The following is a 22,797-nucleotide window of genomic DNA, read 5'->3' as shown; positions in this document are numbered from 1 at the left end:
TTTTGGAGAATCATGTAGACCCATGGTGCAGTCAAATCAGCAGGCATTTTTCAAGAAGACATGGTATACCCATAACCTATAATTTTCTGTTCTATTTTTACCTCCTTAGATGTTGCTTGGGATGTATCGCTGCACAGATATTCCAGGGGAGTTTGTGTGGCAGCCAGGAACCTTAACACAAGCTGTTGCCAACGGCCACTGGATTTTGTTAGAGGATATTGATTATGCACCACTTGATGTGGTAAGGAAATGTCATTTCTCCAATACTATTTGTCTTTTATATGCTCTGCAGTATTAATGAAATAAATACATGTACGTGGGGGAATGTTGTGCCTTACTGATCACGTACATGCACATGGGAATGTGGTAACAGCCGGGCCCCTGCTGCATGTTTTGGCATCACTGTATGCGGTGATGCCGGCAGATTAACCCTTTTACTTGCCACGGTCAACAGAAAGCCCAGGAGATCCAGCCTGAGGGCTGGGTCTCCTAGGCAACTGTCAGCGTCTTACTGTGTAAGAAGCTGACAGTTCAGTATTCAGTACAAAATAGAATGTATTGTACTGAATTAAAACTGCGATCAAACCCTGAAAAAGAGAAGTCCCATAGTAGGATAAATATTAAGAGTGAAAAAAAGTTTTTTTTTTTGTTTTTTTTTTTATAGGGAAATTAAGAAAAGTAGACATATTGGGTATGGCTGCGTCCTTATCGACCGGCTCTATAAAAAATACCACATGATCTAACCTGTCAGAGGAAATTTGTAAATAACAAAAAATAAAAACTGTGCCAAAACAGCTATCTTTTTTTTACCTTGCCTCACAAAAAGTGTAATATAGAGCAACCAAAAATCATATGTACCCTAAACTAGTACCTACAAAACTGCCTTAACCCGTATTTTCCAAAATGGCGTCTTTTTTTTGGAGTTTTTACTCTAGGGCTGCATCAGGGGGTCTTCAAATGTGAACTTAAATTTATCCCAGTGAAATCTGCCCTCCAAAAACCATATGGTGTTCTTTTCCTTCTGCGCCGTTTGCCCGTACAGCAGTTTACAGAAACACCCCATTTGTGATAGTAAACTACAGAATCGGGGTAATAAATATTGAGTTTTGTTTGGCTGTTAACCCTTGCTTTGTTACTGAAAAAAATGGATTAAAATGGAAAATCTGCCCAAAAAGTAAAATTTTGAAATTCTATTCCCATTTTCCTTTAATTTTCTTAATTTCGTCGGGCACCTAAAGGGGTTAAGAAGGTTTGTAAAATCAGTTTTGAATAGCTTGATGGTTGACTTCAGCCCCAGAAAGTGACTTCATAACTGAACTGGTCCTGAAAAAATTGGTTTTTGGAAATAAAGATTTGTTTCTAAGCCTTCTAACGTCCAACCAAAAAAAATGTAATATTCAAAATAATACAAACATGAAGTATGGGAAATGTAAAATAATATTTTTTTGGCGGTATTTCTATCTATTATAAAAGTAGAGAAACTGAAATTTGGGAATTTGCTAATTTTTCAAAATTTTGGGTAAATTTGCTATTTTTTTAATGAATAAAAATGAAATATTTTGACTCCGTTTAACCACTGTCATGAAGGAATGGCCTGGATAAGTAAAAGCGTTTTTAAAGCTATTACCACATAGTGTCACATGTCAGATTTGCTAAGTTAGGCTGGGTCCTGAAGGGGTTAAAAACAGTCCATCTTTATTGAAGTCAAATGATTAAAAACCACATTGTGTCAGTTTAGCAGTAGTCAGTGCAGAAAATGCAGCCATCACAGGGTTTCATAGACTGGCACGTGCTTGTCTGAAATCAGCCTAAACGTAAGTGTCTCAAATCTGGTAGATTTGCAATAATCTTTCTCGTACATTCCATTGGGGGACACAGACCATGGGTATAGCTTAGAGGTATTACTAGGAGGGACACTATGCAAAACGAAACTCCTCCTCCTCGGGCTATACCCCCAGACACCTCCAGGAGGAATTCAGTCTTTGCTTAGTGTCCGTCCAAGGAGGTGACGCTTATTCTTCTCCTGTTTGTTATTTTTTTCTGTTTTCAGATGGGGACGCAGGTCAGCATTGCGCTTTCCTGGCCCCCGTGGAGTGTCTGCCACCGTCTTTTGACGTGTCCTGGCTACCTCCCATCCCCCCACAGAAGAAAAGTGGATCCAGGCTCAACATGTCAGCTCTGGCATCCCACCAGCTGCTGGGACGCCTGCCGCCTACCCTCCTCCAGAGCACTGTTCTCCTGGATTGGAGTCAGAAGTCTGAAGAGGTGCATCCCTGCTGGTCTGGACATCGAGGGAGCATGCTGAGCAGATAAGTATTGCCCAGTCCCTCCCCCTCCCTCTGTGTCTGTTTGTCTGTGGCTACCTGGGTGAGCTTGAAGAAGGATCCTGATGGGCATCTCTTCCCCCTTAAACTTCCATCATAACTGTGGGCTTCAGCGCTTCTCTCTTCGGGCCTTGGCTGCTGCGCTCTCTCAGCGCCCGCCGGCAGGCCGCTCCTCCATGGCCTCATTAACCCTTGCTGCGGCGCGTGAGGGGAGACGGGGTGTGTGTTCAAATCGCGCTTATTTTCGCGCGCGCGCTTGTTTTCCCGCGCGCGCCTTTTTCGCGCCATGATGACGCGTTCGGGGGGCGGAGCCTCGGCATGCCGCTCTGACTCTCCTTACACCGGAGACTCTGTTTGCTCACGGCAGTGCAGCTCCTCATCTCTCTACACCGGAGACTTCTGCTAGCGTTGCCTGGGTGGTAGGATAACAGCTTGCTCTGCTCCTGATCTTTGCAGCAACTGGTAGGAGATCTTTTACTGTGGGGTTCCATCATGCCAAAGCCTGGGGCACTTAAATCTGCCAAGGCCTCCTCTCAGGCTCTTTTGGGGTCATGCAAGGTGTGCCTTCTGCCTTTTTCTGCCTCTGGCACCTGTGACTCTTGCCCTGCTCCTGAACAGGATCAGCCTCCTTCTCTTGCTCAGCCCAGTCCTCCCTATGCCCCTGCGGAACCGGCGGTACCCGCCTGGGCTTCCGCCATGTCTAGTGCGGCAGCGGATCTGGCCCTAGTTGCCAAGGCAGCCATGTCCTTCATGGAGCGTATGGCAGCTACTACTCCAGTAGCATCCACCGCTCCATCTCCTCTCAGTGATTCTCACAGGGGGCGTCTGACGTCTAAGAGGCAGCGTGAGCGGCAGCATTCCTCGTCGGATGACTCCGCTTCTCCCCCACGCCTTGAGGCATGCCCGGTTGACTCTCCCTCTCGTGGGGAGCGCAAATCCGAAGGGGAATTGTCCGGATCGGACGAGGCCACGGAGCGGGAACCCCTGCCTAAGCTTTCCACCATGGTATCCGAATTGGTGGAGGCTGTCCGTGACACTTTTAATATCCACGGAGATTCCACTCCCTCCACTAGTCGGGAGTTCTCCCTCTTTCCGCCCAAAAGGCCCGAATCCGCGGTGTTCCCCGTTCATGAGGAATTCACAGCGGTCATATCAAAGGCTTGGGACCGACCCAATCAGAAATTTTCGGCCACCAAGCGCATGGATACGCTTTACCCTTTCCCCTCTGACTCGGTGGAAAAGTGGACTTCTTCCCCTAAGGTAGATCCTCCGGTGGCCAGGTTGGCCAAGAACACGGCCCTCCCTGTCCTAGACGGTTCCTCCCTGCAGGATGCGGTGGACAGACGCCTGGATTCACTTTCCAAGTCCATCTTCTCTCTGGCGGGCGCTTCCCTGCGACCGGCTTTTGCGTCGGCTTGGGTTGCCAGAGCCCTTACGGCGTGGTTGCGGCGCCACCACCAGGATCTGACGGAACAGGGCGCCCCTGCAGACACTTTGGAATTTATTCTCCAAATGTCTCAGGCTTCTAAATATCTCTGTGAAGCTTCAATGGATATCGGTTCCCTATTTGCCCGTATTTCGGCCCTCTCGGTCATTCAGCGTAGAGAGGTTTGGTTGAAGGTGTGGGATGCTGATGCTTCTTCCAAGCGTTCCCTCGCTAACCTTCCCTTTGAAGGATCTAGGCTCTTTGGAGCCCAGTTGGACAAATTCATTTCTGCCGCAACGGGGGGCAAGAGTACGCATCTGCCTCAACCCAGATCCAAACGGCCCTTTCGATCTCTGGCTTCAGGGTTCCGGGTCCAGTCCTTTCGTCGCTTCTAGACGGCCAGGGCGTCTTCGTCCTCGTCGGCTGGGGGATCCCAGGAATCCTGCAAGAAGCCTTTCTTCAAACCCCAGCCCTCTTGGCGACCACGGGCACAGTCAACCCGTCCCCCTGCTCCCAAACAGCCCTCCGCATGAAGGGGTGCCCCCACCCCTCGTGGTGGGGGGCCGTTTGCTCTCCTTTCAACAGGTTTGGAGGGCTCACGTTCAGGACGCCTGGGCTCTGGAGATTGTGACGTCCGGTTACAGTTTGGAGTTCGCGTCCTGCCCGCCGGAACGTTTTTTCCCGTCTCGCGTTCCGGGGGATCCAGCCAGGGCCTCGGACCTCCTTTTGGCGGTCTCCTCTCTTCTGGACCGGGGTGTCATTTTTCCCGTTCCCCCGGAGGAACAGGGAACAGGTTTTTACTCAAACCTGTTCGTCGTTCCGAAAAAGGAGGGGTCGGTGCGCCCGATACTGGATCTGAAGCTTCTGAACAAGTTTCTACGGGTGCGGAGGTTTCGCATGGAGTCCCTTCGCTCCGTTATTGCTTCTCTGCTTCCAGGGGAATTTCTCGCGTCTGTGGACATTCAAGACGCCTACTTACACGTCCCGATTGCGAAGTCTCACCATCGCTTTCTGTGTTTTGCCATCTGGGGTCGTCATTACCAGTTCGTCGCCCTGCCTTTTGGGTTGGCGACCGCCCCTCGCGTTTTCACCAAGGTTTTGGCGCCTCTCATGGCGCTTCTTCGCACCAGGGGCATCTCGTTGTTGCCCTACCTGGACGACATCTTGATAAAAGCCTTGTCTCTTCCACAGGCCGAGGACAGCGTCCGAATTACCGTTCAATCTCTAGAACGGTTCGGGTGGCTGATCAATCTACCAAAATCCTCTCTGCACCCTTCCCAGAGACTCTCCTTCCTGGGGATGATTTTGGACACCTCGAGTTCTCGGGTGTTTCTTCCGGATTCCAAGTCCTCTCAGATTCGGAGGGCGGCGTCGCTCCTTCTACAAGCTCCTCGTCCCACCATTCGGGAGTGCATGCGGGTTCTGGGCCTTATGGTCGCCTCCTTCGAGGCGATTCCGTATGCCCAGTTCCACACTCGACCGTTACAACAGTGGATTCTTGCCCTATGGGACAAGACCTCTCGGGGTCTAGACGCTCCCGTCCGCCTGTCCCGGCAAGTTCGGATGTCTCTCCCTTGGTGGCAGGCCTCCCCGAATCTCTCATCAGGGAGGTCCTTCCTTCCGTTCTCCTGGACGATAGTCACCACCGATGCCAGCCTCATCGGTTGGGGAGGCGTTCTCCGGAACCTCACAGTTCAGGGGGTCTGGTCGACGGAGGAATCCCGTCTTCCGATAAACGTTTTGGAACTAAGGGCGATCTTCAACTCCCTCTCCCACTGGACTTCCCTCCTTGCGGCTCGGCCGGTGCGTGTTCAGTCGGACAATGCCACGGCTGTGGCCTACGTCAATCATCAGGGCGGAACGCGCAGTCGGGCAGTGATGCAGGAGGTGGCGAGGATCCTCCTATGGGCGGAGTCTCATGTTCCAGTGTTGTCGGCGGTGTACATTCCGGGCGTCGACAACTGGACGGCGGATTTTCTGAGCCGCACCAAGGTGGATCCGGGAGAGTGGTCCCTACATCCGGAGGTGTTCGAGGACATCTGCCGCCGATGGGGCCGCCCGGACGTGGATTTAATGGCGTCCCGGCTAAACAACAAGGTGCCGGTGTTCCTGGCCCGCGCTCGGGACCCAAGGGCGTTCGGAGTGGACGCGCTGGTGTCTCCTTGGCCGCGATTCGACCTCCTCTGTCTTCCCTCCACTTCCTCTGTTGCCGAAGGTGCTGCGCAAGATCGAGGCGGAGGGGATACCGGCCATTCTTATCGCTCCGGATTGGCCTAGCCGCGTCTGGTTCTCCAACGTCCGAATGCTAGCGGACATTCCGTGGCCTCTTCCCGACAGAGAGGATCTTCTATCTCAGGGGCCGCTCTTCCACCAGAATTCACGTCAGTTGCGTTTAACGGCGTGGCTATTGAGACCTACATCCTGAGGAAGAGAGGCTTCTCTGATGCAGTGGTAAGAACCATGATCAGAGCTCGAAAGCCGGCTTCTTCGCGGATCTATTATCGCACCTGGAGGGCCTATCTAACCTTTTAGTGAGAAGTCGGGTTTTCCGCCGCTTCGTTTCTCTGTTCCGGTGGTGCTGGCCTTTCTACAGTCCGGCCTTGAGGTGGGGCTGTCGCTCAGTTCTTTGAAGGGTCAGGTTTCGGCCTTGGCGGTCTTTTTTCAACGGTCTATTGCCTTTTTGGGGCCTGTGAGAACCTTCCTGCAGGGGGTGGCGCATTCGGTTCCTCCGTATGTTCCTCCCTTACCCCCCTGGGATCTTAACCTGGTCCTGCGCGCCCTTCAGGAGGCACCTCTGAGGGAGGTCTCCCTAGTCTTCCTCACCTGGAAGGTGGTTTTTCTGGTGGCTATTACCTCCATCAGAAGGGTTTCGGAGCTGGCCGCGCTTTCCTGTCAGGAGCCTTTTCTGGTCTTCCACCAGGATAAGGTGGTGCTACGGCCGGTTCCTTCTTTTTTGCCCAAGGTGGTTTCCCCGTTCCACCTTAACGAGGATCTTGTCCTGCCCTCTTTTTGTCCTTCTCCGGCGAACCCCAAGGAACGTGCTCTCCACTCCCTGGACGTCGTCAGGGCCCTGAAAGTGTATCTGGGGGCCACCGCCTCCTTTCGTCGTTCGGACTCCCTCTTTGTGGTTCCCGAGGGGTCTCGTAAGGGTCTGGCGGCTTCCAAGGTTACTGTGGCGCGGTGGATCCGTTCCGCTATTGCTGTGGCCTATCGCGCTCGTGGTCAGGTTCCCCCGTCGCGGATTACCGCTCACTCCACAAGGGCAGTGGGAGCTTCCTGGGCCAGACGCAATCGCGCCTCCGCCTCCCAGTTGTGTAAGGCTGCCACTTGGTCGTCCTTGCATACGTTCGCAAAGTTTTATCAGTTGCACTCGCTGGCATCGGCTGATGCTGTCCTCGGGCGCAGGGTATTGCAGGCCGTGGTGCCCGTTTAACGGTTGGACGTTTTTTCTCCTGGCGGTGTTGGTTTTTCCCACCCCATGGACTCCTTTTGGACGTCCCATGGTCTGTGTCCCCCAATTGAATGTACGAGAAAAGGAGATTTTTGTGAAACTCACCTGTAAAATCTTTTTCTCGTCTTTTCCATTGGGGGACACAGCTCCCGCCCACTTTTTTCGTTTATGCTCAGGGTGTGTTGGTGTGATGGTTTCCACTGTGGTTTTTTCAGTTCTCCTTCTCCTACTGCTTTTGCAACGACTAAATTCCTCCTGGAGGTGTCTGGGGGTATAGCCCGAGGAGGAGGAGTTTCGTTTTGCATAGTGTCCCTCCTAGTAATACCTCTAAGCTATACCCATGGTCTGTGTCCCCCAATGGAAAAGACGAGAAAAAGATTTTACAGGTGAGTTTCACAAAAATCTCCTTATCCCAGTGCTTTCATTAACTTGTTACATGTATTATGTGTTGTTAAAACATGGTGCTTTTGCTCATTTCTCTCTAATATTGCTCTTACATTGGCATTTGCACTTATATGTTTTAATGTAATCTTATATTTCTAATTTTTTCTCTCCAGATATCAGTGTTAATCTCAGTTTTGGAAAATGGTCAGCTGCTTATTCCTGGAAGAGGTGACTGCATCAAAGTATCTCCGGGTTTTCAGCTATTTGCTACTAGAAGGTTAGGAATTCACGGCTAACTTTTTACGACTGTTTTTGACGCTATTAATGTTGGCCATTGCATGAACTGCAAAAAAGTGCGTATGTTTTTTCTGGCATATGTAACACCCCTTCCTGTCCCAGACTAATCTGTTAGGCTCCATTTACACGTCCGCAATTCGTTTTCGCGTTTTGCTAAACGGAATGGCGGACCCATTTATTTCTATGGGGCCCACATGATGTACTTTATGGATCCGGAAATGCGGATCTGCACTTTCCGATCCGCAATTCCGTTCCCGAAAAAATAAATAAATAGGACATGTCCTATTGTTGTCTGCAATTGCGGACAGGATAAGGCATTTTCTATTAAGTGCCAGCGATGAACACTATATAAACCTGGGCATAGTCTTGTATGCTTCATACTTGCATTGCCATTCCTTTTTTTTTGCTCCATATATTGTTTTAGCATGTTAACAAATGAAACCTTAATTTAGCTATTGCCGGGAAATAATGATTTATTTTGTTCTAGGTTACTAACTTCCAATTCTGGATTATGGTACAGACCACAGACTAGCCATGCTTCATTGCTTGACAAATATTGGACAAAAATACATCTTGATAACATGAACCGAAGTGAGCTGAAAGAGGTACAGTAGAAATGTAAAGATGTTGCTGACAAGATGCCACCCTTAAAGTGGTTGTCTTACTTCAGCAAGTGGCATTTATCATGTAGACAAGGTTAATACAAGGCACTTACTAATGTATTGTGATTGTCCATATTGCCTCCTCCTGCTGGCTGGATTCATTTTTCCATCACATTATACACTGCTCATTTTCATGGTTACGGCCACCCTGCAATCCATCAGGGGTGGCTGTGCTTGCACACTATAGGAACAAGCTCTGGCCTCTCTGGTGGCAGGGACTTTGGGAGCATGCACACATAGGCTGGTGCTTTTTCCTGTAGTGTGCAAGCATGACCACCACTGCTGAATTCCAGGCTGGTCATAAACATGGAAATGAGCAGTGCATAATGTGATGGAAAAATGAATCCAGCCAGCAAAGGAGGCAATATGGGCAATCACAATACATTAGTAAGTGGCCTTTTTCTAAAGTTATCTCCATAATAAATTCTATATGCTGTAATGAGACAACCCCTTTAAGCAACAATCGCGCATACAGAGACAAGCGAACGCCCATTGTCGCGCGTTCCCGAAAGTCTATGTACGGGAACGCGCAACAAGACGCCCCAAAGAAGCTTATTTACTTCTTGGGGCGTCGGGCGTTTTACAGCGCGATCGTACATGCTGTTTAAAACGCCCAGGTGAGAACCATTCCCATAGGGAAGCATCGGTTTCTCCTTGTTGAGCGTTTTACAGCACGTAGGAACGCGCTGTAAAACGCTCAGGTGTGAACCCAGCCTGAATCTACCTGAACACACATTATATACCATTAATGTCTAGTTACACTTCTAGGACTCCCATCTAATGGGAGAAATACATGAAAAATACATGTGAGCAGCCACAAGACATAGGCATACATGTCTGTTACCAGATGGTTGGGGGCCGCACAGAATGGTATCAAGGGCCGCATGTGGCCCCCGGGCCGCAGGTTGTGCACCCCTGCCTTAGACCATATAACACAATATCCTAGGGCAGTGGTGGCGAACCTATGGCACGGATGACAGAGGCGGCTCTCGGAGCCCTCTCTGTGGGCACCCACCATCCGGAAACATTCTATTGTGTGCCAATATACCTTAGACTATTCCTGTGATTAATCAGCACAGGGTGCACTATGTACAGCACAGGCAGCGGATTAAATGTAGGCAGGCTAAAAAAAATGTGGGGTTTGGATTACAGTTTAGGCACTCAGTCTGTAAAAGGTTTACCATCACTGTCCTAGGGGGCTAGTCCATAATACAAGAGCACCAATAGTCGAACCAACCAATAGCCCCATACAAATACACGTGAAACACAATACATAAAATGTAATACAAAAGTTTATTGAGCATATATTAGTACATATGTACTAATATATGCTCAATAAACTTTATTACATTTTTATATATTATGTTTCATGTGCATTTGTATGGGGCTATTGGTTGGTTCGACTATATCGAGAGAGAGCTGCTGGTCCGCTTATCTCTTGTCTGCTTGATGTCTTCCATAGTAAATATCTACTTCCTGTTTAATAGCATTGAGTAACAATTATTATTTTTTTCCAGGTTCTTCAACAATTGCACCCTAATATGGACCTTGCCATAGACCGATTACTTGACATCTACATCCAGCTTACCGGCGATAAGCACCAGTTGTTGCCCATTGACAGCACTGATACACAGCTGAATATGCCTGGCACGGAAGGCCTGAAATTATCAGACAAAAGACCTAGTCTTGAAGGGAGAGGCTTATCATTACGGTAGTTAATTTATTATGTTTTACACATGCATTGTACTTCAATGCAGAATTTTTATTTGGATGTACATTTTTACTTTATATAACTATATACTGCAGTATGAGGTTATCCTTATATTGTTTAAAGGTTTTTCCCACCCTTCAGTATTTTCTTCCACTGCCTCACTTTTTCTCCTTTATCTGCTGTGCTGTTGTGTGAGCGGGGTTATGCTGTTGGCAGGTGACAATTATGAAACCCTGCCAGACTCTAGGTATGCGTCTTCTATACTGCTATACAGTAATGTATGCAGCATCAGGAGTTTGCAAAATGTGAATATGGTGACTGAACAGGGAGTACTAAAAGTGGCCCCGTTTTCTAGTCTGGTTCAAATTGATGGAAGGCACGGCCAGCAATACCATATTGTGGCACAATATACCACCCCAACAGAACCAAATACAACAGCCAATCACAAAATACTGCTAGCAGCACAAAATACATCCCCCAAAACTTCCACTGCCCGGCCATGAGGAGGGCTCAGGTGGCCCCCTGGGCATCGGCTCACCGGGTAATTTCCCTGTAAGGTCTATGGCCAATCCGTCCCTGGTATAGACAGTGCACATACAGACACAAAATACTTTAGTCGCTACATCCGAGCCCTAGCGCCAAACCTGAAAAGAATTCCCCAGCTGCCTCATTCTGCTGAGTCCAGTACCAGGGATGGAAGTGTTTGGCACAGAGTGATGCTGTGTTTCATTCTTCCCATTAACCTAGTATATATCGCTGCTTGCTCAGAAGTGTTAAAACAGCTGCCTATATATCACAAGTATGACAACTGCCTGGAGGACACTCTGGTACAGTGCATATAGCTAGGTAAGAGAGGCAGCACTGATTGTGGTGTGTGAAAGACCAATTATTGGGACATCTAAGGCTAGTTTCACACTACCAATTTTCCTGCCTTCTACCATTGCCGGAAGCTACCCCATTGCTGTGTGGCCCCATCCACTAAAATGGAAATCGGCAAATAACCGCAACCCTGATGAAATACTGATAACATTGTGGCTTAAATAAGTGTTTGACCTCTTAGTAGTTTAGAGATAAGGTTTTTTAGATGAGGAAAGTGAAAGTACCAGCCACACAGCTAGAAAAACAGTTAACCCTTTGTGACAGAACAGCTCAATATTAATAAAGCTATTAATCCTATTGAAAAAAAAAAAGAAAAGATTTTTAGCCAAAAATGACTAACATACAATCATAAAAAAAAAAATTGCATCTGAAGGTGTACAGAGCCTTTTATATTCAGCAGTTCTTGGGTACTGAATTGGAATTGTTACAAAGTACAAGCATATAATGTTCATCGCCAGTCATTTTGTCTGTGAACCACTTTAAACAGCATGGAGGCTTAGTGCTTAGCACTGTTGCTTGGGTCAGAACTGTAGAAGCCTCAGTGTAGAATGGCAGAAACCTATTAACAAATCAGGCGCATCTTCCCCCAGGTGTGTGCCAGAAAGTCATAGTAAATGCGGCGGTAGTGCCAAGACACGCCCCCTTCCACAAAGTTGTGTGCAACTTCAATGTAGGGCTACAACGAGTACTCGATTAAATCGTGTTTTTCGACACAAAAAATCCTCAATGCAAGTTTTTTGCATTGAGGATTCGTTTGTGTCGCGTGACCAGCTCTGGCTATTACTCCCGCTCCGTGGTCTCCCGCTGGCCCGCAATGCGCTCTGAATACTCACCTTTCCAGCAGGGGGCCTCTGGACACTCCACGTCCATGGTCCTGCGCTGCACTGACCTCCTGGCGTCACTGACCCACGCCACGACCTGATGCGCTGTGTGGCATCAAGCACAGAGCAGCGCGGAATGATGGAGTGTTGGCCGCGCCCCTGCTGTAAATGTGAGTTGGTGACACCGAGGGGGTGGGGGCACGACTACGGCCGGACGCCCGGAGTGCACGGCGTCATAGCAACTAATGACGCTGTGCACTTCGGGTGTCAGGAGGATGGCAGGCTAAGCTTTCACGGACCATGCGTCCGTGGTTTAGCTGAAGTGTCTGGCCTTAGGGGAGCAGAGACTGACACAAGGGGGAGAGAGCTGATGGCTCTGGGGTGGGGGAGAGAGCTGATGGCTCTGGGGTGACGAAGGGTGTTAGGGACTGATGGCAGGGGGTCTGAGTTTTTATAAAGGAAAACAGTCTAATTCATTTTTTCTTACTAGAGTACTTGATTAATCGTAAAAATAATTGGTAGAATACTTGATTGGTAAAATAATAGTTAGCTGCAGCGCTACTAATATGTCCCCCACTGATTGCTTAACTGGCTTCCTGTGAAATTTGCTTTACTGTGTGTCTGATGTAGGGAAATTAGATTGTGACAGAGCTTTCTGTATAATTTGAAACCTCTCTACAGAACTGCAGCATACAATGCTGTTATATAATAAGCCGTGAAATGTGTTAACCATGTACTTTTTTCATTTTTTTTTTTAAATAGAGATTTACTGAAGTGGAGCAACAGAATTGCGTATAATTTTGATAGCTCCTCAGCAAGCACTGCTTTAAATATATTCCAAGAGGTAAAATATTTTTAAAAACTTTTCTATTTATATGACCTTTGATTGTAAAGTAAATTGCATGTGGATACTTATTTCATACTAGGCACTGGACTGCTTCACTGCAATGCTGTCATCACCAGCGGTCAGACTTAAGATGGCAGAAGTAATTGGCAGCAAACTGAACATTTCCAAGCAAAAGGTGAGCTGCATATTTTGATTGATTTTATTTTTCCTCTTCATGGTTTGTGTTTATTTTTATGTCACTATTTCTATAATTAGAAAATACATTTTGACGGATTGCAGATTGCATTGGCTATTGTGCCCTTACAAAGGGATGACACTTCTGCTCTGTAAAGGATTCTTTAGCTGTTCTGTGTTCGCTGGTATCAGGGGCTTCTCAACATAAGCAGCATGCTGGGTTAAAATGAGTGTTACGTCCTCTGTTATAATGCTGAAGGTAGATCATAAAGAATCCCACCACTGAAAATATGATGGAAATTTCATCACCTCTGCAGAGTCATTTCTGCACATCATAGAGCATACAGTGCTGATCATAATTGCCTGATCCTCCCTGCTGGGTTCCGGCTCCATGGCCACTTCAGCAGGTACCAGGTCCCTGGAATTAACAGCCTGTTGATGGAGGTCATGTGTCCGCTGCAGCCAATCATTGGCCGCTGGGGTAACCTGTCACCCATTTGGTATGTCCCTGGGTCACATGCCGCAGGGCAACAGGTCACTGCTGCCAGTGATTGGCTGCAGCAGTGATCTAAACTATGTCAACCGTATGTTGATTCTAGAGAGACTCGAGCCTTGCATGCTCGCCACACTCTTTCATATAAGTCAGCAGTTAGTTTAGTAGCACATAAAAAATTCTATACATGTGCAGCTCCTAAATTTTCTGTAGGGGTAGTGACAACCATTTCCAGAATAAAAGTACAATGTCCTACAGTCCTCTGGTAGCCACCAAAAAGCAAGTGTTCTCCAGTATAGATGGGATGGGATCTTCCTAATTCATGCAGAGAAGGGGGAAAGAAGCCCCCTCCAACCTAATTCATGCAGAGAAGGGTGAAAGAAGCCCCATCCAATAGGTATCTTTCACACAAGCATATTGAACCCGGTCCATATTCCAGCTGTGATATATGCATGGGTTCCGTATTGTCAGACAGTATTGCATCAGTAATGCATCTTGGTTTACATGCTTATTACTTTCTTCCTGCTTCTTTTTATGCACTTTCATAGGCTGTTAAGTATATATTTTTCTCACTTGTATAGCACGGACATAATCTGCTGCACTTTGCAGACATTATGATGGGTGTATTTGGAACAAGCGCTGCATATAACTGCAGTGTTTCCTGATGAGCAGGCAGTTATCAGAACTGAATGGTTCTTTCATAATAATTGCCTGCTCGGTTGGACTTGTGAAGGGATCAGGTTATGGTTACAGTAGAAATTCTGAGATAGTCTTAGACAATTCCCATGGGCAATCTGTGCTGGCGCTTTATTTTCTTGAATTGACATGGACAGGTTGAATTTTTGTCTAGATAATATTTAAATAAAGTTGCACCTTTATGTTAACTGCTGTTTTTACTACAGGCAGAATTTTATTGTCAGCTTTATAAACCCGAGATTGTGGTGCGAGAACTGGATGTCTCTGTCGGTAGAGTTGAGATGCTTAGAAAGCAAACTGAGAGCATTCGAGTTCACAGGTATGTCGTAGCATTGTTTCTCTCGATATTATGTATAACAGTGAATTTTTAAAGTTAGGGTAAAATACACTCTGAATGTAAAGTCTATCCTATGAATCTTCTCATTCATTCTCAGGCATTAATGCTTTGTTTAGTAACTGTAAAGCACAGCTGTTGTGATATTGATTCGATAAGTAGGAGGTTGAAACAGTGGGGATGCTCTTGGCCAATTCTTTAGTCTTTTGTGCTATTGCAACATTGATTAGAGGAGAACTGACTGACATGAGTCGTCTCCTGAAGCATCTACCGTGTGTCTTTTTAAGAACTGTGAGATGTGAGAACAGTGTGCAGGACTGTACAGTTTTGGCCACTGTCTTAAAGGGGTTATACAAATATAAACTTTTTTTGTTTAACAGACCTCAAAGCGTGGCCAGAGCCACGGTGGTGATCATACTTACCTGGTCTCCACCGCTGGGTTCCAGCTCCCAGGCCCTGGAATCGACAGCCTGTTGACGGAGGTCATGTGACCGCTGCAACCAATTGCGGTCACCCATTTGGTATGTCACTGGGTCTCATGCTGCAGGGCGATAGGTCACCACTGCTGCCAGTGATTGGCTGCAGCAGTCATGTGAACTATGTCAACAGGATGTTGATTCCAAAGAGACTCAAGGCTTGCGGAGATGGCCATGTAGCCAGGACACAGCAACAGGACCAGGTTGATCACCAGTACGGGTCCAGCCATAGGTCTGCTTAAAAAAATAAAATAAAGTTGCACAACACCTTTAAGCACTTATGGTTGTTTTACTTATGTCATAGCAGTGGTTATTTAATAGGGATACAAAATTGGAGCAGGCTCTTGATGATGGCAAAAGGTAATTATTATAAAATATACTTAATAAAAATCACAATTATTTACTGTTGTAATTGTAAAATAATAAAATTCATAAAATTAATTGCCCACTAAATAGAAGACATGTCTTAGAAGTATATCAGAATAGCATAAATATATGGGTATTTTGAATGCGGAGCTCACGCATATACCCAACTAGCAGGAGTACTCCAAAGGGATAATAGGACCACTTGATTATGCTGTGTGGTATCGGTCAGTAGCGCATTGGATCCGTACTTTAACAATGTTCAGATGGTTATAGAATAACTTGCTAAATGTTCAACATACCAATCGGTAAGTAGATATCCACCCTGCGGCCCACGGAATGTTCTTATAGTAACCAGAGGGTACTTTGTACCTGTTCTCGTAGCGGTGTCTGCTAGCTACCTCCTGCCACGAGGTACAAGCACCGCTTCTCCTTCTCGGCGTCTCACGTGACCTGACCTGTAGATGGTTTTACTTGGTCGGTGATGACATCCACCTGCGCCTGTCGGAGTAGCGGGATATAGCAGAACTATACCGGTACGGGATTCGACTCCCCTTCACAGGGACTGTTTAGGTGGTGGTTCAATCAGTCCTCTTTAGAGATTAAGTCGCTGCCGTTGCCGCATAGATTTTTCTCGGGTGGTTCTAAATAGTAAATAGCACGGATCCTTTTTTGTGTGCTATTTACTATTTAGAACCACCCGAGAAAAATCTATGCGGCAACGGCAGCGACTTAATCTCTAAAGAGGACTGATTGAACCACCACCTAAACAGTCCCTGTGAAGGGGAGTCGAATCCCGTACCGGTATAGTTCTGCTATATCCCGCTACTCCGACAGGCGCAGGTGGATGTCATCACCGACCAAGTAAAACCATCTACAGGTCAGGTCACGTGAGACGCCGAGAAGGAGAAGCGGTGCTTGTACCTCGTGGCAGGAGGTAGCTAGCAGACACCGCTACGAGAACAGGTACAAAGTACCCTCTGGTTACTATAAGAACATTCCGTGGGCCGCAGGGTGGATATCTACTTACCGATTGGTATGTTGAACATTTAGCAAGTTATTCTATAACCATCTGAACATTGTTAAAGTACGGATCCAATGCGCTACTGACCGATACCACACAGCATAATCAAGTGGTCCTATTATCCCTTTGGAGTACTCCTGCTAGTTGGGTATATGCGTGAGCTCCGCATTCAAAATACCCATATATTTATGCTATTCTGATATACTTCTAAGACATGTCTTCTATTTAGTGGGCAATTAATTTTATGAATTTTATTATTTTACAATTACAACAGTAAATAATTGTGATTTTTATTAAGTGTAATAAATGCAAAAATACTGTGAGCCAGTCTAATTGTGTTTCAATATATTTTTGGTTCTCAGCTGGTATCTGAAAGACTGGGCTCCAGTAGGTTGCTGGTGAGCTCCTCTAAATTGTCTATTATAAAATATAAATTGGAACAGTGCTGTAGTAGCGAGCTCCCTCAATTACAGTGATGAGTGCTGTGTAGCTCTGGTGATGACTTCTGTATAGGCCTTCACTTAAAAATATAAGCTGGACAACCCCTAATGATATAGCATCCAAAGACATTTTAGAGAAATGTATGCTTTTAGCTTTGTGCCAATAGTTTGGAGAAAGCCTTTCCTGTGTCTGCATGGCTGTGCCGCAGTACACAAAGCAGGATCCTTATAGGCATGGTTGGGGGACTTTGTTGTGAAGATACCTGAGTGATCCACTTAGAGCCCTGACCTCAACTCCTTCAAACAACTTTGGAATTAATTGACATGCCAATTGCGAGCAAGGCCGGCTTGTACAATATTTCATGTCTGTTCTCACAAATGTGCTTATGAGAAACCTTCCCAGAACAGTAGACTCTGTTATGGTGCACTACATTGCAGCTTTGTTTCTGTGTGTATTGTATCTTTAATATACATTTTATGATTTATGCCTTATTTTTGTTGATTTCACTGTCTATGTATTTTTCTTTCTGTACAGGGACAGAATATCTTTTGCTGCTACAAGACCATCTTCAATATTAATTGAACAAATTGCAGTGTGCGTTAATAAAGCAGAGCCTGTCTTACTTGTTGGTGAAACTGGCACAGGCAAGACCTCCACCGTTCAGTATCTTGCTCATGTTGCAGGTATATTGCCACATTTGTGTTTATTAATAATTTTCATAAGAATAAGCTTAGCATTCTATGTTCTTAAAATCTAGACAAACAAAATCTAGAAGAGACTACTTTGTAACCTGTCATAAAATTGGATAGTGTTACCTCCCCGTTATAAAGCTAATATGCTTTGCCCTGGTGGCTGTCAAAGAACAGCTTGTTGCCCCAGGAACAGATATGGGAACCTGTCAGAAGCTTCATACTGCCCGAACCACAGCAGTTTGAGATCCTTAGGAGTTACAGACATTTCAGAGAAAACATGGTTTAAAAAATGAGCTGAAAACAAGGGTGAAGCGTCGAGGGCGGCTGCCAGCCTGGGTCAGTTTGATTGACAAGTCTCCTCAATTGCTGTACAGGTAGACACCTGTCAATAAGGCCGAGCTGGGTGGGGACAAGCAAGAGTGAATCCTCCCCATGATGTCTCTCCCTGTTTTTGACTTCTTTTTAAATGAGTTTTGCTGCAGTGTTTAAGACAAAAAAAATATAGTGGTGCTGTCTGTGGTTTGGGCAACATGAACCCGCTGATAGGCTGTTTTTGAACAGCTGTACATGATCATTCATGTGCACGTTTTTTTGTTTTATGCCTTAAAGTATTTCTTGGATTTGCAAGGGGAAGTAAAATCATTGTTTTATGTATTAGTTCATGGCTGCCTTTGTGTTTTGACATATTGTTTTAATAAACGTTTTTATTAAACTGGACAGGTCAGCGCCTTCGCATCGTCAATATGAACCAGCAGAGTGACACCGCTGATCTCTTAGGCGGGTAGGTAGATTGTGCAATTGGCTCCGTCTATGTAGTGGTTCCTTAAACTATGGTGGCTAATGTTCATGCCAATCTTGAGTTCAAACACCGGGGTACATAAAGTAACTTGGACGCATACTCATTGTGTGTGTTCCTTGTCCTTATTTCAAAGTGGTTGTCTCATCTTGGTGAACCCTTTCTTTGTGTCCTGTTAAGGCATTTGGGCATCATAGGGCAGTCCATGTATTAGCTGTTCATTTGAAGTAAGTACTACATTTACCCATTGAGATGCTACTGCAGTATAAATGACCAGCTGGGGTAACTTCTGTTAAAAACCCTTTAAATAGACTTTAGAATTGTTCAGATATGTAGAATTTTAAATGCCTAATTTAGAGAGAATTATAGAGCCATTATACTTTAAATAAACTTTACTTAGATCAGCTGTACAAATTGTACATTTTGTAATATATTAAAGTAAAATGCCTCCACCTCCACTTATCAGCCTATGGCATTTCAATTGCCGATTTGTTCAGTTTCCCGCAGTGCCTCCGCAGGGAAATTGAGTGTTAAACATTGGCCATTTGTTTGTGTAGTGCAGACAGGTCCTCCTAAATGCACCTGATTTCTATTTCTGTGTCAGAAGTAAAACTGACCACTATGACAATATATTAAGAAATATAAAAAAGGTAGACATTAATTTATTGTTCTCCTTTAATCGAAGTAGAAATGTATTTGTATTTACCAAGAAATAGCCATGTTGTAGGATCTTTTCATAGAGATTTGCATTGTCATTTCTCTTGATGTCTGAATGAATTGACCACTGGGTATTACCTTTCTCTTTGGGGATGTCTATAGAGCACTTGTTAGGGTAAAGGTGAATTCACACTCCACAGATTTGTTGCAGACATTTCTACAGCTCTCCATGGGCTTGCAGATGAATGGAACTGATTTTCAGCCATAGAAGTTTCTGCAATGATGTTGCAGTGTGTGAAGGTTACAATGTGGACCTCAGTACAGACATAGAGGAAATTATTTGGTAATACTGTAGAGTATGTTGTCGGTATATATATTTCAATAACACACATTGTGTATTTGCAGTGTAAAGAATTATACTTTTCTCCAAATGAATGATGCTTAGTGGAAAGTGTTTTTTATTTGCTTGCTTTAGGTACAAGCCTGTGGACCACAAACTTATATGGCTGCCTTTGCGTGAGGGCTTTGAAGATCTTTTTGCACAGACATTCTCAAGGAAACAAAACACTGCATTTTTGGGTCACATTAACACATGCTATAAAAAGAAGAGGTGGCAGGATCTCCTTAAATTAATGCAGCATGTTCTTAAAAATGCCATGACTAAAGTTCAGACTGGAGACACAGGTAAGCTATTGCAATAATTACTTTGTGTGATTACGTCCTTGGTTTTCAAATTGCCAACAACATCCTTTCCCCACTTACATTAGACAGTTCTTTTAATTCTTGCTTACTTCGTGTTCCCTTTAGAATTCTTGTTAAAAGAAAAATGGGAAGCGTTTTCTCTGCGTCTTAATCAAGCCCAGCAGCAAATGAGGATGACGGAAAATGCTGTGCTTTTTGCATTTGTAGAGGTATGTTTCTGATACATTTTGTTTTATATCCCAAATTGTTACTATGATAAATTTGAAATTCATACTTCGTTTCAAGTTGCTTCTGTGCGTTAAATAAAGACAATAACACTTGAGAACATATCTTTTTAGAAGGGTTTAAAATGAAACCTTTAAGATTTAATCCAGGACAGTGTTCCACAATGTTCCTTAAGCCAAATACTCCCAGAAATTCTGATCTGAAGAACTTTGAAGCCTACAATTAGTTATTAATAGTTCTATAACTGAGGCATAAAAATGATGGAGAACATCGCTGAAATGGACGAATTGCTCTCGTGGGAGATGCCCCAACTAGCATTGTAAAAGGAAAATCTTTTCTTCAATCCTACCTTTGCACTGTTCCCCTTATGCTTCTCAGAAATGTATGAATAAGGCTACTTTCACACTAGCATTAAAATTTTCCGGTATTGAGTTCCGTCAAAAAAAGTTTGTTTTGTCCCCATTCATTGTCCATAGGGACAAAACTGAACGGAATGCTCCCAAATGCAAACAGTTCCATTTAGTTGCATTCCGATACCGGAGAGCAAACCCCAACTTGTATTTTGCTTTCCGTCCTGGGAAACTGATCAAGACGGATCAGTTATGACCCACAATGCAAGTCAATGGGGACGTTTTCTCTGCCACAATAGAAAACTGACTTTAGAGTTCAAAACGGATCAGTTTTGGCAATGTTAAAGATAATACAACCGGGTCCGTTCATAACGGATGCAGATGGTTGTATTATCCGTAACGGAAGCGTTTTTGCTGAACCCTGCTGGATCCAGCAAAAACGCTAGTGTGAAATTAGCCTAATTTTACAGCTGGGTGTGTTAACAGTTCAGGTGTATCCTTACACAGAAGGGGACACTAACCTGACATTTGGCTGCAGTCACACGACTTTGGAAAAAAAAAAAAAAAAAAAAAAAAAAGCATTAAAACGGACACACTATCAGTTTCTCACTTGATTCAAATTCTGGCTGTTAGTTCGTATTAATTGCGAATTTACAATTAAATCAGGCCTTTAAAAACACCCATAAATAATATATATATATATATATATATATATAATTTTTTTTTTTTTTTTGCAGTGCCCTCATTGTAAATAATAGCCACCATATTGCCCCCAGTATCTATAATGGCCCACTCTGTAATGCTGCACTGTCCCTTGTATATAAAATGCCCTACAATTGTGCCCTCCAGTATAAATATTGCCCCCAATAATACCCTCCATTCTGCCTGGTCCAACCCCCCAAATAAAGAGTAAAAAAAAAAATCATCCACTTAACCTCTTAAGGACATAGGGCGTACAGGTACGCCCTTGTGCCCTGGTACTTAAGGACACAGGGCGTACATGTACGCCCTGTGTATTTCTGATCACTGCCGTGCGGCTGGCAGTGATCGGAACCCGGCGCCTGTTCAAATCATTGAGCAGGCACCTAGGCTAAATGCGCCGGGGGGTCCCGTGACCCCCCCATGTCGGCGATCGCGGCAAACCGCAGGTCAATTCAGACCTGCGGTTTGCTGCGATTTCTGCAGTTTCTGATCCCCGCGGTCCCTGACCGCGGGGATCAGAAACTTTAGTATTCCTAAAATGCATCTGTATCCCTCCCCCCTGCACCCCTTAGTGATTTTTGCCGGGTGGGAGGTGCAGGGGGAGGGTTGCGGGCGGTGCGGGAGGCGGGCGGTGCTGCAGGCGGGATCGCGATCCCCCGCCCGCCTCCCATTGCGTAATCGTTGGCGTCTAGTGGGTATACCAGGGTGCCAGCACATTGCTGGCACCCTGGTATAAACGGCTGACATCGGTGATGCGATGTCAGCCGTTTAACCCTTTCCATACGGACCGCTGTATGGAAAAGGTTAACAGCGCAGGGAGCTCCCTCCCCCTCCCATCAGGGGGCTGCTGTGCCTTTGCAGCCCCTCCGAATGGAGAGGGAGAGAGCTCCCAGGCAGCCCCCCAAGCCCCGTCCTTACCCTTCCCCGTCTGCGCAGTTCTGACCATAACTGAGCAGACGGGGAAGGTTCCCATGGCAACAGGACGCCTTCTCAGGCGTCCTGCTGTCCATGGTGCTGAACAGATCTGTGCTGAAAGGCATAGATCTGTTCAGACAAAGTGTAAAATACAGTACAGTACTATATATTGTACTGTACTGTATTATACAGACATCAGACCCACTGGATCTTCAAGAACCAAGTGGGTCTGGGTCAAAAAGAAAGTGAAAAAAAGTGAAAATAAAGTAAAAATCAAAAAACACATTTATCACTGATTAAAAAAAAAAAAAAATGAAATTCCCTACACATGTTTGGTATCGCCGCGTCCGTAACGACCTGATCTATAAAACTGTCATGTTACTTTACCCAAACGGTAAACGCCATAAAAATAAAAAATTAAAAACTATGATGAAATAGAAATTTTGCCCACCTTACTTCCCCAAAAAGTTAATAAAAGTGATCAAAAAAGTTGTATGTACTCCAAAATTGTAACAATCAAACAGTCATCTCATCCCGCAAAAATCATACCCTACCCAAGATAATCGCCCCAAAACTGAAAAAACTATGGCTCTTAGGCTGAGTTCACACGGGCGAGATTTCCGCGCGGGTGCAATGCGGTAGGTGAACGTATTGCACCCGCACTGAATCCGGCACCATTCATTTCTATGGGGCTGTGCACATGAGCGATTTTTTTCACGCATCACTTCTGCAATGCTTTAAAATCGCAGCATGCTCTATATTCTGCGTTTGTAACGCAGGACAGGCCCCATAGAAATGAATGGGGCTGAGTGAAAATCGCAAGCATCCGCAAGCAAGTGCGGATGCGGTGCGATTTTCACTCATGGTTGCTAGGTGACAGTCTATTCACTGTATTATTTTCCCTTCTAACATGGTTATAAGGGAAAATAATAGCATTCTGAATACAGAATGCTTA

The 22,797-nt window shown here is 45.4% G+C and overlaps 1 protein-coding gene across 1 annotated transcript in view; it reads left to right on the top strand.

Annotated features, from left to right (window-relative positions):
* Positions 1-22,797, top strand: part of MDN1 (midasin AAA ATPase 1) — a 281,392-nt gene that overhangs the window by 62,381 nt on the left and 196,214 nt on the right. Inside the window, exons 7-17 of the mRNA XM_044289668.1 lie at positions 110-241; positions 7,759-7,862; positions 8,370-8,487; positions 10,062-10,255; positions 12,718-12,799; positions 12,882-12,977; positions 14,372-14,484; positions 17,338-17,486; positions 18,216-18,276; positions 19,424-19,632; positions 19,756-19,859. Coding sequence (XP_044145603.1) covers positions 110-241; positions 7,759-7,862; positions 8,370-8,487; positions 10,062-10,255; positions 12,718-12,799; positions 12,882-12,977; positions 14,372-14,484; positions 17,338-17,486; positions 18,216-18,276; positions 19,424-19,632; positions 19,756-19,859 — 1,362 coding nt within the window. The remainder of the gene's footprint in view (positions 1-109; positions 242-7,758; positions 7,863-8,369; positions 8,488-10,061; positions 10,256-12,717; positions 12,800-12,881; positions 12,978-14,371; positions 14,485-17,337; positions 17,487-18,215; positions 18,277-19,423; positions 19,633-19,755; positions 19,860-22,797) is intronic.

This window comes from Bufo gargarizans, chromosome 4 (genome assembly GCF_014858855.1).
Source record: "Bufo gargarizans isolate SCDJY-AF-19 chromosome 4, ASM1485885v1, whole genome shotgun sequence".
NCBI classification, from domain to species: Eukaryota; Metazoa; Chordata; class Amphibia; order Anura; family Bufonidae; genus Bufo; species Bufo gargarizans.
This window is presented reverse-complemented; position numbering and strand designations above follow the sequence as displayed.